The sequence below is a fragment of the Trichechus manatus genome, unplaced genomic scaffold (genome assembly GCF_000243295.1).
Source record: "Trichechus manatus latirostris isolate Lorelei unplaced genomic scaffold, TriManLat1.0 scaffold00102, whole genome shotgun sequence".
NCBI lineage: Eukaryota > Metazoa > Chordata > Mammalia > Sirenia > Trichechidae > Trichechus > Trichechus manatus.
Window position 1 is genome coordinate 5,507,456 of NW_004444038.1, and position 15,052 is coordinate 5,522,507.

Consider the following 15,052-nt stretch of genomic DNA (forward strand, 5'->3'; position numbering starts at 1 on the left):
ACTGAAATAGTGAAGTTTTACTATCCATAGGCTATGGACTTCTCCTTCTAGTTGTAAAACAGTTATTTTGAGTCCTTTATGGCTCTCATTGCCAAGAATTGAAACATCTATCGCGTTCTTACCACATCGATCTAATACTAGGAAAATGCATAATGTGACTAATCTACCCAGGCAAGTTTCCATGACTGGACAGAGATAGTTGTTCTAAGAATCCTCCTAAATATTTGTAGAATGAATAATCCACCTTAAGACTCAGCTAGCAGCACCACCATGTCTTCACTTGCTTTATTATGATAACTCTCTGGCTCTGAAAATACAGCTTCACTACTTAATGCCTATCTGGATTAACTCTGAATGGACCCTCTCCTACACAAATCATACTTCAAAATGCATCATATTCAATGGTTACATGAGTCAGAACTGGTAGTACCACAATGAACAGATGAATTTGAAAGGTTGAAGATTAGAAGATCACTCCTAAAATTCCTCATAACCATGTTGTTGTTGTTGTTAGGTGCCTTCCAGTCAGTTTCAACCTATAGTGACCCCACGTATAACAGAATGAAACATTGCCCAGTCCTGCGACATCCTCACAATCATTGCTATGTTTGAGCCCATTGTTACAGCCAGTGAGTCAATCCATCTCGTTGAGGATCTTCCTCTTTTTTCCTGACCCTCTACTTTACCAAGCATGATGTCCTTCTCCAGGAATTGGTCCCTCCTTATAACATTTCCAAAGTACATGAGACAAAGTCACATCATCCTCGCTTCTAAGGAGCATTCTGGCTGTACTTCTTCCAAGACAGATTTGTTTATTCTCTTTGCAGTCCATGGTATATTCAATATTCTTCTTTAATACCATAATTCAGGAAGTAACATATGATCAAGAACGCATAGAACTGAAGGAAGATTTCCAAGCTGCACTGGAGGCATTGGAAAACTCTAAGCTCCAGGAATTGATGGAATACCAATTGAGATGCTTCAACAAAAGGATGCAATGCTGGAAGCACTCACTAGTCTATGCCAAGAAATTTGGAAGACAGCTAGCTGATCAACCAACTGGAAGATATCTGTATTGATACCCATTTCAAAGAAAGGTGATCCAACGGAATGTGGAAATTATCAAACAGTATCATTAATATCACACAAAAGCAAAATTTTGCTGAAGATAATTAAAAGTGGCTGCAGCCATACGTCAACAGGAAACAGCCAGAAATTCAAGCCAGATTCAGAAGAGGACGTGGAACACTGGATATCATTGCTGATGTCAGATGGATCTTGGCCGAAAGCAGAGAATACCAGAAAGATGTTTACCTGTGTTTTATTGACTACGCAAAGGCATTTGACTGTGTGGATCATAACAAACTCTGGATAACATTGTGAAGAATGGAAATTCCGGAACACTTAATTGTGCTCATATGAACCTGTACATAGACCAAGAGGCAGTCATTAGAACAGAACAAGGGGATACTGAGTAGTTTAAAACCAGAAAAAGTGTGTGTCAGGGTTTTATCCTTTCACCATACTTATTAAATCTGTACGCTGAGCAAATAATCCAAGAAGCTGGACTGTATGAAGAAGAACACGGCATCAGGATTGGAGGAAGACTCATTAACAGACTCTGATATGCAGATGACACACCCTTGCTTCCTGAAATTGAAGAGGACTTGAAGCACTTACTGATGGAGATCAAAGACTACAACCTTCAGCATGGATTACATCTCAACAGAAAGAAAACAAAAATCCTCACAACTGGACCTCATAACCATCACCTGGTTAACTTACCTTTGCCATAACCATCACCTGGTTAACTCACCGTTTCCAGATGTTCTACCCTAACACATTAAAGCTCCAAAGAGGGGTTACAACTCCATGGAGAGAAAGACTGGATTTCTGCCTTTTGCAATCACCAGCCGCAAGCATTTGCCATCACTGGTATTTTTTTATAGAGTAACATGTGCCTGCTAGCCCTTGTCTACCCTGTTCAAGTAGGGCAGGGCATTTGCAGATAGGGGAAACTCCCTGCCTCATGATTAGTAATCATATGTCATCATCAGAGCTCATGGAAAATTACAGATGAAATGCATTGATGGCACTCTAAGAGCTGCTCCCAGCCAACCTGCCTGGGTTATACACCCCTGTTGGAATCCTGCCTCTGCCTTCTTCAATTTCTGGCCACCAAACCAGGCTGACCTAATTCAGTTTCACATCTTTCAAGTTTCCCTACATTCCGTTCTGAGTCTTCCCTGATTGTTCTTGGGCCATATACCCTGACTCACCATCTTCTCTGTTAACCTCAGGCTTGTCAAAAGCCAATATATGAACTGGAAATACACCTTCAAGTTCATTATCCTCTCGAAGCCATCCCCTATTTTGATGTGCATCGATCCTTTTGTGGCATGTTATCTCCCAGGCATCCCTTGATTCACCCGATTCCAAGTCCTAAAGACTGCTGCTGAGCTCTGTCCTACAGCCATCTACAAATTGACACAGATCCGATGGAAAGAGGATCTTCTCAATATAAGACTAAAATTACTATTATTATTATTTTGAAAGGACAAATGTTGTTGTTAGCTGCTGTGGAGTCAGTTTCTGACTCACGGTGACCGCACGCACAATGAGATCATCGGACTGTCGTGATCCATAGGGTTTTCACTGGCCGATTTTTCGGAAGTAGATCTCCAGACTTTTCTTCCTAGTTGGTCTTGGTCTGGAAGCTCTGCTGAAACACGTTCAGCATTATAACAACACAGAAGCCTCCACTGACAGACGGGTGGTGGCAGCGCATGAGGTGCATTGGCCAGGAATCGAATTCAGGTCTCCGCATGGAAGGCGAGAATTTTGCAACTGAACCTAAAGGACAAGTAAGCTACAGAGTTTCTATGTCTTCATATAGAATTTAATTTTGACAGTTACTGCTTTATAAAGTTAGTCCAAATACAATGCTAGAGGATCCTAGTTTAGAGGCATATTTATAATTACTCCCTGTTATTGTATGCCATGTAGAATAACATGGAGCCCTGGTCGCACAGTGGTTAAGAGCTCAGCTGCTAACCAAAAGGTCAGCAGTTCAAATCCACCAGCCAACCCTCGGTAACCCTATGAGGCCGTTCTACTCTGTCCTGTAGAGTCACTATGAGTTGAAATTGACTCCACGGCAACAGGTTTGGTTTTTTTGGTAGAGTAATGTCACTGGTCACTTCCTTTGAGACATCAAGGAAAATTCACAAATAACATATGCCTGAATTCATTTTCTATTTTGTTGCTTCTTTGTTTTGTTTTCAGAAAGCTCTTACTGGTGGTGTCATTCTTTGGTTGACATGCCCTCTGGCAGGAGATCCGTCACTCCCCTTTAGACCAGCATAGATCATCAACAAGGAATCTCCTTTGGCTTCTCTCTGTGACTCAGAGATCCAGATAACTGGCTCATCACAAGAAATGACTTGTGGTTGTTTTTGCTGGTAGTACTAAAGTTACTGATCTGAAGGAATCCCTAAGAAATGGAGGTGTGATTTTAAATAGCAGCAGGTAACACCCAAAAGGCTCAGGAGCCCTGGTGGCACAGTGGTTAAGAATCACGGCTGCCAACCGAAAGGCCAGCAGTTCGAATCCACCAGCCACTCCTTGGAAACCCCATGGGACAGTTCTCCCCTGTCCTGTAGAGTTGCTATGAGTTGGAATCAACTCGACGGCAGCAGGAGGTAGTGCCCAAAGGGCCTGGAGACATAGGAAGACAGACATAAGCCTTAAACATATATGAGAACAATAATGGGATACACGTTGCTGCAATTATATTCACCTGCTTACGGGATGTATTTCCACCTCTTCTGTGAGCTCTGGGCCACTCAGACATCCTCCCTGTAATCTTCTTCCCTACTGATGTCTTTATATTGATAAATGGTAATTGAGCCTTCTGTAGTAGCCAGAGTGAGTCAGGGTAAATTTCACCATTCTGATGTCATTTTGGGTGCTGCAGTACCTCAATTATACCTTTAAATGAAGAACTAGAAAGAAATACAACCAGACCAGCCTGTGATGAGGAAATAGAGATGATTTTAGTCTACTTCCTTTTACTGCTCTGTATTTTCTGAGGTCTTTATATTGAAACTATATTATTTTATAACCAGCAAATATTTAAGTGATGTTTAAAATGCAACATGCAAACTGGAGGATTGTTCATGTAAAACGTTAAATTAAAAAAAAAAGTAACTGAAAACAAAATTGTACCTATAATCGCCACTGCCAAGTTAATTCCAACTCATAGCATCCCTAAAGGACAGAGTAGAACTGCCCCATAGGGTCTCCAAGGCTGTAAATCTTTAAGGAAGCAGACTGCCACGTCTTTCTTCCACGAAGCAGCTAGTAGGTTCAATCCACAACCAATCCTTTTGGTTGGCAGCTGAGCGCTTTAACCACTGCACCACCAAGTCTCCTGATTTTACATACAGCAATGCCAATGAGTCAATGTCAACTTATAGCGACCCTATAGGACAGAGTAGAATGTCCCACAGAGTTTCCAGGGAGCAGCTGGTGGATTCCAATTGCCGACCTTTTTGGTTAGCAGCCATAGCTCTTAACCACTGTGCCACCAGGGCTCCTAATTTTACATATAATACAATTTAAATCAAATTTAAAAAATAATAATACATGGCCTGGAAAAATAAAGCATCTGGTAACAGTAGATGTCTTTGGGCATAGGCCTTCAGGTGATTTCTTAATTTTCTAAATGTTTTTTAGTGAATATTTTGAAAACCTTTTTCCAATCTAAACCAAACCCATCGCCTTGGAGTCGGTTCCAACTCATAGGATTGAAACCCATTTGACAGGAAGATCAAAGCTGTAAATCCTTACGGGAGCAGACTGCCACATCTTTCTCCTGCAGAGTGGCTGGTATGTTCGAACCACTGACCTTTTGGTTAGCAGCTGAACACTTAACCACTGCACCACCATTCTCCTTAAAAACATTTATAATTCACCTTTATTTAAAACTCTTTACTTAAAAAAAAAGAGTCTCTGGTGATGCAAACAGTTAGTGCATTTGACTACTAACCAAAATTTGGAAGTTCTAGTCCACCAGAGGCACCTCAGAAGAAAGGCCTGGTGATCTACTTCTGAATGAGCCACTGAAAACCCCGTGGAGCACAGTTCTGCTCTGAGACACTTAGGATCACCATAAGTTGGAGTCAAGTTGATGGTAACTGGTTTATGTAAAAAGATGATAAAATGCCTGTTGTGTGGAGCCCTGGTGGCACAGTAGTTAAGAGCTTGGCTGCTAACAAAAGGTCAGCAGTTCGAATCCACCCGCTGCTCCTCGGAAACCCTATAGGGTGGTTCTACTCTGTCCTATAGGTCGCTATGACTTGGAATCGACTCGACAGCCATGGGTTTGGTTTGGTTTGGTTTTTTAGTTTTCTAAGTCTCGAGGTGTAGCAGGGACCCTAGCGGTCGGGAGAAAGCAGGGGTTTCTCTCCTGAAGGTTAGGTTGGTGTCAAGCCTGTGGATGTATCGCCTGTCAACTTTTATCAGGATTTCTCTCTCTGATTCTCATACCTTACTTCTATGTAATTGCTAGCTCGCCTTGGCAGCAAACAAACAAACAAAACAGTGACTGCTGACTCGATTCTGACTGATGGTGACCCCATACATGCAGGCTAGAACTGTTGCATAGGCTTTACATGGCTGTGACTTTTGCAAGCAGATTGCCAGGCCTTTCTTCCTAGGTGCCTCTGGGTGGGTTTGAACATCTAACTTTTCAGTGAGTAGCCTGGCACTTAACTGTTTGCATCACCTAGGGACTCCTTCCTTGGCAGTAATGGTCCTACAATTGTGGCATATCGTTTTGATAGAACTTAGGACAAAGGGTAAGAGATTTCAGTGATATAATGACCATACACACCTATGCCCCTTCTCGTGTTGACAAGCAGAGAAAGGATACTGAGCTTAGCAAGGCACGTGTGGGTGAGCAAAATCATGTTAAAAGACTCTGGTTAACAATGCAGAAGGTAAATTATTAATTTGTAATTTAGAGTGGCATAAATTTTGGTGTAAGAGCACTCCTTTAAATGATTTTTTTTTCGCACTTACAAATGCTGGATTCCAAACCAATGTTCAGTTACAAAACACAAGTGCTATTAAAAAAGATATGGTAAGGAAAAAGCATTGTCAGGAGAAGAATTAAATGCAGGTTTAAAGCATTTTGAGAGTTGCTTTTGCAACTACTGACAGACATTAACGTTCTTTTTTTTTTAAACAATCTATTTTATCATTTATGATTGAATGAAATATGTGTCTGTGGTTTCAACAGCAACCTTGGCAGGACAGTTACAAAAACTTCTAGCCAGCAAAATGCCCATACTATGTAGCAGTCAGCATTACTGTCATTCCTTTTATTGATAGCTTGACTCCTATTACTCAGTCATTTAACTCATCCAGTTTCTGACAAGGAAGTACAGAGAGAGGTCTTCCTGTCAAATGGGTTTCAATCCTACAGGTAAAATTGACATATTAATGAGATGGTCTGTTTCAGTTCAAATTCTGCTTAAGAATTCTCCCGAGAGCTTTTCTGATACTTAACAAAGCTGCCTAATTTGCATTAGGTTATTAGTAAAAGCTTTTCGCCAGTGCCTTGAGTGCAGCTTGGACTTCTTCCTTCAATACCATCTGGAATGATCATATGCTACTCCTACAATGACTGAACGTAGACCATTTCTTTTTGGTACGGTGGCTCTGTGTATTCTTCCCATCTTCTTTTGATGCTTCCTGCATCGTTCAGTGATTTTCCCCATACCAAAACCTGTTGCCGTCTAGTCGATTCCGACTCATAGAGACCCTGTATTTTCCACATAGAACCCTTCAATATTGAAACTTGAGGCTTGAATTTTTTTCTTCGGCTCTTTCAGTTTGAGAAATGCCAAGTGTGTTCTTCGTTTTTGGTTTTCTTACTCCAAGTCTTCGCACATTTCATTATAATAAATTACTTTGTCTTCTCAAGCTGCCCTTTGAAATCTGTTCAGCTCTTTTACTTCACCATTTCTTCTGTTCACTTTAGCTACACTACATTCAAGAGCAAGTTTCAGAGTCTCTTCTGACATCCATTTTTTTCTTTTCTTTTTTTCCTGTCTTTTTAATGACCTTTTGATTTCTTCACATCTGATATCTATGATGCCATCCCATAACTCATCTGGTCTTCGATCATTGTGTTCAATGCATCAAATCTATTCTTGAGATGGTCTCTAAATTCAGGTGGAATATATTCAAGCTTATATTTTCGCTGTCATAGACTTGCTTTAATTTTTCTCAGCTTCAGCTTGAACTTGCATATGAGCAATTGATGGTCTGTTGCACAGTCAGCCTCTGGCCTTGTTCTGACTGATGATTTTGAGCTTTTCCATCGTCTCTTTCCAGAGAGGTAGTCAATTTGATTTCTGTGTATTCCATTTGATGAAGTCCATGTGTAGAGTCACCATTTATGTTGTTCAATCTATATGCTGAGTAAATAATCTGAGAAGCTGGACTATATGAAGAAGTATGCGGCATCAGAATTGTATGAAGACTCATTAACAACCTGAAATATGCAGATGACACAACCTTGCTTGCTGAGAGTGAAGAGGACTTGAAGCACTTACTGGTGAAGATGAAAGACTCTAGCCTTCAGTATGGATTACACCTCAACTTCAAGAAAACAAAAATTCTCGCAACTGGGCTAATAAGCAACATCATGATAAACAGAAGATACTGATGTTGTCAAGGATTTCATTTTATTTGGATCCACAATCAATGGCCATGGAAGCAGCAATCAAGAAATCAAACAACATATTGCATTGGGAAAATCTGCTGTACAAGACCTCTTTAAAGTGTTAGAAAGCAAAGACGTCAATCTGAGGACTAAGATGTGCCATACCCAAGCCGTGGTATTTTCATTTGCCTCATATGCATACGAAAGTTGGACAAGCAATAAGAAAGACCAAAGAAGAATTGATGGCTTTGAATTACGATGTTGGTGAAGAATGTTCAGTATATCATGGACTGCCAGAACAAACAAATCTGTGTTTAAAGAAGTACAGCCAGAATGCTCCTTAAAAGGGAGGATAGCAAGACTTCGTCTTATCTACTTTGGACGTGTTCTCAGGAGGGACCAGTCCCTGGAGAAGGACATCATGCTTGGTCAAGTAGAGGGTCAGCGAAAAAGAAGAAGACCCTCAAGTAGGTGGATTGACGCAGTGGCTGCAACAGCGGGCTCAAGCATAACAACGATTATGAGGATGACACTGGACCAGGCAGTTTTTTGTCCTGTTTTACACAGGGTCGCTGTTAGTTGGAACCAACTCGATGGTCCCTACGAACAACAACATTAGTAAAATACGGCACCTTTCATAGCAGACAAAAGGTTAAATTCCATGGTATCCATCTGATTTTATCTTGCCTTCCGTGCTTGTAGGTATGGGGAACAGAAACATCTGAATTAAAAAGCATATCTACCTTACAACATGGATTAACTAATTTCATTTGGGCAGAGAGATCCCGTGATGTATAGAGGTCGGGTTTTTTTCTCAATCGTGCTGAGAGAGTTACCAAAGTATTTCAGTCAGTCTAGGAGGCAGTTTAATACTTCTTGGCAGAAATCTCTTAGATTGAGCCAGAGTTGAGTTAGCCTTTTAGGACCATAAGCTGGTAGTACCCCAGACTGGTTAAGAATCACATGTAAAAGGGTGCCCAACTTCAGCAATCCTGTTGTCCAGACATACTGCCCTGGGGATCAGCTGGACTTCTGTAAAGGTGAGTGGTGGAAAATCCCTGGAGATGTTGGGCTACGCTGTGGCATTGTCTAAGTTCCCTGGGGCTGCTATAACAAAATACCGTAAAGCAGCTAGCGTAAAAAACAGAAACGTATTGTCTCATAGTCCTGGAGGTTAGAAGTTCAAATTCAGGACATTGACAGTGTTGATTCTTTCTGAGGGCTCTGAGGGAAAGTTTCCTCCATGCCTCTCCCCTGACTTCTGATAATGAGCAGTGATGCTTGGGTTCCATGGTTTGCGCCATCACAACACCAGTCTCCACCCGTGTCCTCCTGTGGTCATCTTTCCTCTGTGTCTCTCTTTATAAGGACATCAGTCATATTGGATTAGGGCTCACCTACTCCACTGTCACCTCATGCTAACTAACTACATCTGCAAAGAATCTATTTCCAAAGAAGGTCAGATTCGTAGGTAGCAGGGATTAGGACTTGAGCATATCATTTTAGGGGACATAAATCAACCCATAGCAGGTATTCACCAAATAATGCTATCAGTAAGTTGATTTATTAATTAAAATAAGGTTTTTGTTTTTTTTTTCCAAACTGACAAGATACACTCATTGTGGAGGCTAACTCTGACAATTCCTTAGCTTATCCACATCTCCCAGGGTTGTCTCCGGTCTACGAGAAGAACTTGGGATGGGGAGGTGTGATACCAATGTTGCACATACACTTGGGAGTTCCTACCTTTTATTCTTTGACCTATAAAAGTACCTGAGGCTTATAATTTTCTGAAACCAGTCCAGAAAGTAGGGAAACAATTTGGAGTTGCTGGCAAATTGAGCCAGAAACTGGGTGATGGGTTGGATGGTGGCTAGAGCACATGGGTGGACAGCCATCCAGCTCCTTCTCTCCTTTATGGTAGTGTGCATACACCAACATCTTTCCTGCACACAGTCCTCCCTTGTGCTTCTTCTCCACTGGAAATACATGTTTGAAAAAAAACCTGTTGTTATTGAGTCTATTCCGACTCATAGTGACCCTATAGGACAGAGTAGAACTGCCCTATAGGGCTTCCAAGGAACTTTAGGTTAGCAGTCAAATTCTTAACCACTGCTCCACCAGGGTTCCGAAAATACATGTTAGAAAGTTATAAACAGAGTTTATCATTCAAGTGAAAATTACAGTTATTTGGCCTAGATATATATAATAAAATACAGTGATAAGGGTGCAAAGTAGAGCTAACACTTTATTGAGCACTGTGTATCAAGTGTTATAAATGTTTTTTAAATGCCTTATCTCACTTAACAACTACAACGACCCTAAGAGATATCTTTCTTATCCTAATTTTAGAAATTTTATTTCTTTGCCATTTCTAAGAGATTGAAATTTTCGTCTGTCTATTAGCCATTTATAGTCCTTCTGTTAACCATCCTCTGCAATTATATAGTTAAGTTCTAAACAATAACTTAAAAAAAAAAAATCCACTTATTGGAGACTCACTATATACCAGCTATTATCCTGGTGCTTTCTTTACATCACCTATAATTCTGACAACAGTGTTGGTTGAAGAGTTGGGGGCACACGCCTTCCTGGTGGCCAGCAATTCAGAATCATCCATCGTCTGGAAGCTTTCTGTGCAAGGAACAGCCCTTTGCATTCTTGCCCATCCCAGCCCTCCTCCACCACCACCCTTCCCCGTACACACACACAGAATCACGGTTTTTAGGGCCACTGTTACTGACTCAGAATTTCCTTACCTCTTACCTCACTCACCGTGTAGATTCAGAGGTCTGTGATTTCACCATCCAAGGTGGTAGTAAATTCCAACAGCGATAGTCTCCACTGAAAAAAGTATTACAAGTTACTCAGTTTGATTTCCTCAAATTTTACTCTAATGTTTCATTTTATTTTGTTTTTATAAGCATTTATAAAGATCATAATATAATTTTTGAAGTGGCTGAGTTGGATGTGTGACTTAAGGCCTGTGACTTAGTTATGATTTACTGAATACTGTACTTACATGTGATGAAGAAATTGCTTGTTTCACTGTTTGTGTAGCCTAAAAAGACACCAGTATCGACTGGTGAGAGCCACCTGAAGCATAGTCTCCAGTTCCTTAAGGAAAAGCAGGCCAGTCCAAGGAGACAGGCATACGGGCGGTTTCAGAGACACAAAGATTAAACCACATATATACTATTACATTTTTAATTTAGAAATCAATGTGTATTTATTGATATACCTATGTTTAAACCAAAGCATTATTATTATTATTATTTGCCCAGTTTCAGAGTTTTTCACCAGTCTCTAAGGTAATTACTTGCATATTTTTAGTTCATTTTGACAGTGAGTTGCTAAGTGGCTGGATTTCTCTGACCTGAAGTAGCAGTGAGAAGAGGGTCATGTAAGAGCTTTGAATATGCCCACTCATTCTGTTTTATTGTTTTATTTAAGCATGCAGACATTGGATATTGGAATATTGGACATCTTTGGTTTTGAAGAATTTCAAAAGAATGAATTTGAACAAGTAAGTAGGCTTTCTTTTGAAATTTTGTGAACTTTCACTTTTTTTATAAAACATTACAAGTTAATTTCTTATTCAATAGAAATTATTAATGCAATCACTTGCAAATATGGAGGTAAAATAAGTACTTTGCACTTAGCTTTTAAATGATTATCCCTGATTTGTTGACATAGACATCCTTTGTATGTGCTCTTATACACAACTGGCATAATCTTTTTTTTTTTAAAAAAAAGTACTTGTTTTAAAAGATAATGTTAGATGAAGAGCTGGGTTGTGATTAAAAACCAAAAAAACCAAACCCGTTGCCGTCAAGTCGATTCCGACTCATAGCGACCCTATAGGACAAAGTAGAACTGCCCCATAGGGTTTCCAAGGGGCAGCTGGTGGATTCGAACTGCCAACCTTTTGGTTAGCTGCCATAGCTCTTAACCACTGTGTCATCAGGACGCTGGGTTGTGGAAGTGCTGCTTCAACTAGGTCAGAGAGTGGGAGGATGAATTGATTTGAAATTGGAGCAAAGGTCCTCAGAAGCCTTGGCTGAAAATCACAGTGGAAATACTCTGTTATGGCAAATGCTCCTATTTGTATATTCACCTGTATATGACATTCACACATATGACTATTAGAATTTCATAAAAATACATTTAAGATGCATTGATTATTTTTATTTCATTTATAATTTGAGACATTTTGAAAAGCATCAAATCCTTTAGGTATTGTAATAGTACTTCATGAATAGCTTTATCAAGTTAGGTATACCTAAAAATTGTGAAGTGAGAGATTAGAACTAGAACGTGCCTTAGCAAGCAGAGAACAAAAATAAACTAATAAAAGGTGTGAGGAGAAGGTAGAAAACCAAGCCGCATTATGTCACATGAAGGAATTAATAACTATGTAGTATTTAGGAAAACTTATATTAATTATGTAACATGTTTAGATTTATTTTTTTAAGGGAGATATTGTGGTGGTTATGACCTGAATAAAGAATTAACTGGAATTGTGACTTCTGCCAGCAGACTGGTTTTTGCAGAAATGAAGAATCTATATGAGCATTGGTTTCCTCGTCTTTGAATCTGGAAGAATAATATGCTTATAGAGTTGTGAGATTAAATAAGATTATGATCACAGGCATTCTGGTATAGTTAACTAGCACACTGCACCTTTTTAGGAAAGGGTGGAGAGCTGCTGTTATAAATGGGAACACTTCAGAACCTGTTAAAACTCAGCCAGTTTTATTTCTGGAGAAGTGGTATATCATCCTGTGGGTAGATCGTAAATCATGTGGACTAATCCAGAGTGAGTCAGCAGGAACTGTGTTCTTTACAAAACCTCACAAAAAGCCCAGTTTCACATAAGACCCCGGAGGCTGTCTTTATTTTCCTCTCATATTTTTATATGCATGGATTAATGAGAAAAAAGGATGACTTGACATTTTTATTGATTTATTTTTTACTATAAGAAAAATCGTGATGAACATAAGGAAGAGATCGGCTGAAGGTGGGCCAGCGGAACACACAATGGTACATGCAGGCCTGCAGCCTGCCTCTTCTTCTTGTGTTTCCCAGCTCAAGTGTCTGAATGCTGTACAGCGTTTGGGATTGATTCCTCACATTTTTGCCTTGATACAAGCACGTCTTCATGTCTGTAACTTGATCCACTTGTTTGTCCATCTCCCGGCAAGTGAAACGGAATGATGGTATGCCAGGTCCCTGCTAGGGGACATACGTCCAACCCCCTTCTCCACAACGGGACACAGTTATTTATTGAGTCAGTTCTAATAACTAATATGCCCCCTAAAATTTTATTTGACTTAGACAAGGTTTGTCTTAGAGGAGATTTTTGTTCTTGCCCTGGTTTCTGTATAGTGTTAAGCCACCAGAAATTTAACTGGTGTATCTAACAATTATTAACCCTGTGAAACCAGATGTGCCTTTATATTTTGTCTACTTTTCTTCTCTCACTTGTAGAATAGCAGGATTGTCATAATGATCTCAAAGGCCGTCTTCTGTTTGTTTAAGACCATATCTTGTGACAGACATCAATGCCAGGGACTGTGAGGAATATTTATATTATTGTCCTGTTAAAACTCACTTATTTCACTATGATTATGTAAATCCCTTATCATTCTCTCTTTCTATTAAATGTTTTAATTATATATTTTAAATATACTTACAGCCGGAGATTTTTTTGTAACAAGGAATAGCATTTTTTCAAAATCTAAAGAATGAGTCGCTGTTAAATACCAAAAGCTGGTTTTGGGCATTTCTAAAATCTCAAGACCAATTCTTAGACATAAACTATGAACAAAATAGAAATTTTTTTCTTTATGTCTTTTTCTTAGCATGTTTGCAATGCTCTTGTACAAAACAGCAACTAGGAGTCGTTTAGAAGGATAAAAGTATTTTCTTTGTGATGAATACAAATCCCATCTTACACTGGATTTATCAAATCCTTGAATTTGCTTGTGACCTTTTTTTCTTTTAAGGCCCCTGGTTGGAATAATAAAATTCTAGATTCCAGACTTGGTAACAGAGTTCGAACTTTTTTTTTTAATTCCATCGCAAACTTTCAACAAAATATCTGACAAAGTAGTGCTGTATTCCGAATCAAATCCGGGAAATATTAGTACTTTTAACAGGTATTTCTTTTATTCTGTCGTGGGCTTGTTGACCTATCAACTCTTCACAAGATTATCAACTCCTGCGAATTTGAAATTGTGTCTAGTACACGGTCCTGTAGATATTAGAAGTTTAATGAATGTGCTTTCAATTGAAATTTTAAAGAATGAAACCGCAAGATAAAAATCTCCATGGTGAATCTCCTAGTGATTCTCTTGCTGCGGTACTAAATCTGTGCACTTTTTACAACAGCTCCTCCATAACAGCTTGCTCAGTTGTTAGGTAGAAAGAAATTTGAGCAGAGAGATATTAAGAAGTATTCCAAAGCAGCAGCATCACCAACCTAGTTACTTACCCCCAAGTAACTAAAATACTAGATGTGTGGTTGTGACACTCTTAGATGATAATTTGTTTTGGCTAACAAAATATGCTATTTTGTTAACTAAAACAGTTTTTAGCTAACAAAATAAAATCCAGTTTTATTTGACTTCTAAAGAATAATTTCTACTCAAAACTATTTTCTATGTAATTAAGATAATTTTTCAAGTAAAAATAAAAAAGATATAACTTGATATTAGTTCTATATTTCAATTGCCTCATATGCATGCGAAACTAGACAATGAATAAGGAAGACCGAAGAAGAACTGATACCTCTAAACTATGGGGTGAAGAAGAATATTGAAAAATACCATGAACTTCCATAAGAACAAAGAAGTCTAGCCAGAGTGCTCCTTGGAAGTGAGGATGGCGAGACTGCATTTTACATACTTTGGACATGTTATCAGGACGGACCAGTCCCTGGAGAAGGACATCATACTTGGTATGGTAGAGGGTCCGCAAAAAAGAGAAAGATCCTCAATGAGATGGACTGACACAGTGGCTGCAACAATGGGCTCAAACATAGCGACGATTGTGAGGATGGTGCAGGACCGGGCAGTGTTTTGTTCTGTTGTGCACGGGGTCGCTATAAGTGGGAACCAACTCAATGGCACCTAACAACAACAACAACGGTTTGATACATCAATGGAGAGCGACATACTAAATAATTTGAGCCCCAAAGTACAACATGGTATGCTCTGAATTTATCACCCTGATTGATTAAATATTATAAATGTTATATTATTATTATTTTTTTTAATATATTATTGTACTTCAGGTGAAGGCTTACAGAACAAA

General features: G+C 39.3%; 1 protein-coding gene across 1 annotated transcript in view; it reads left to right on the top strand.

Annotated features, from left to right (window-relative positions):
• MYO16 (myosin XVI) overlaps window positions 1–15,052 on the top strand; it is a 637,778-nt gene that overhangs the window by 369,191 nt on the left and 253,535 nt on the right. The window contains exon 21 of the mRNA XM_004382940.2: window positions 11,189–11,261. Coding sequence (XP_004382997.2) covers window positions 11,189–11,261 — 73 coding nt within the window. The remainder of the gene's footprint in view (window positions 1–11,188; window positions 11,262–15,052) is intronic.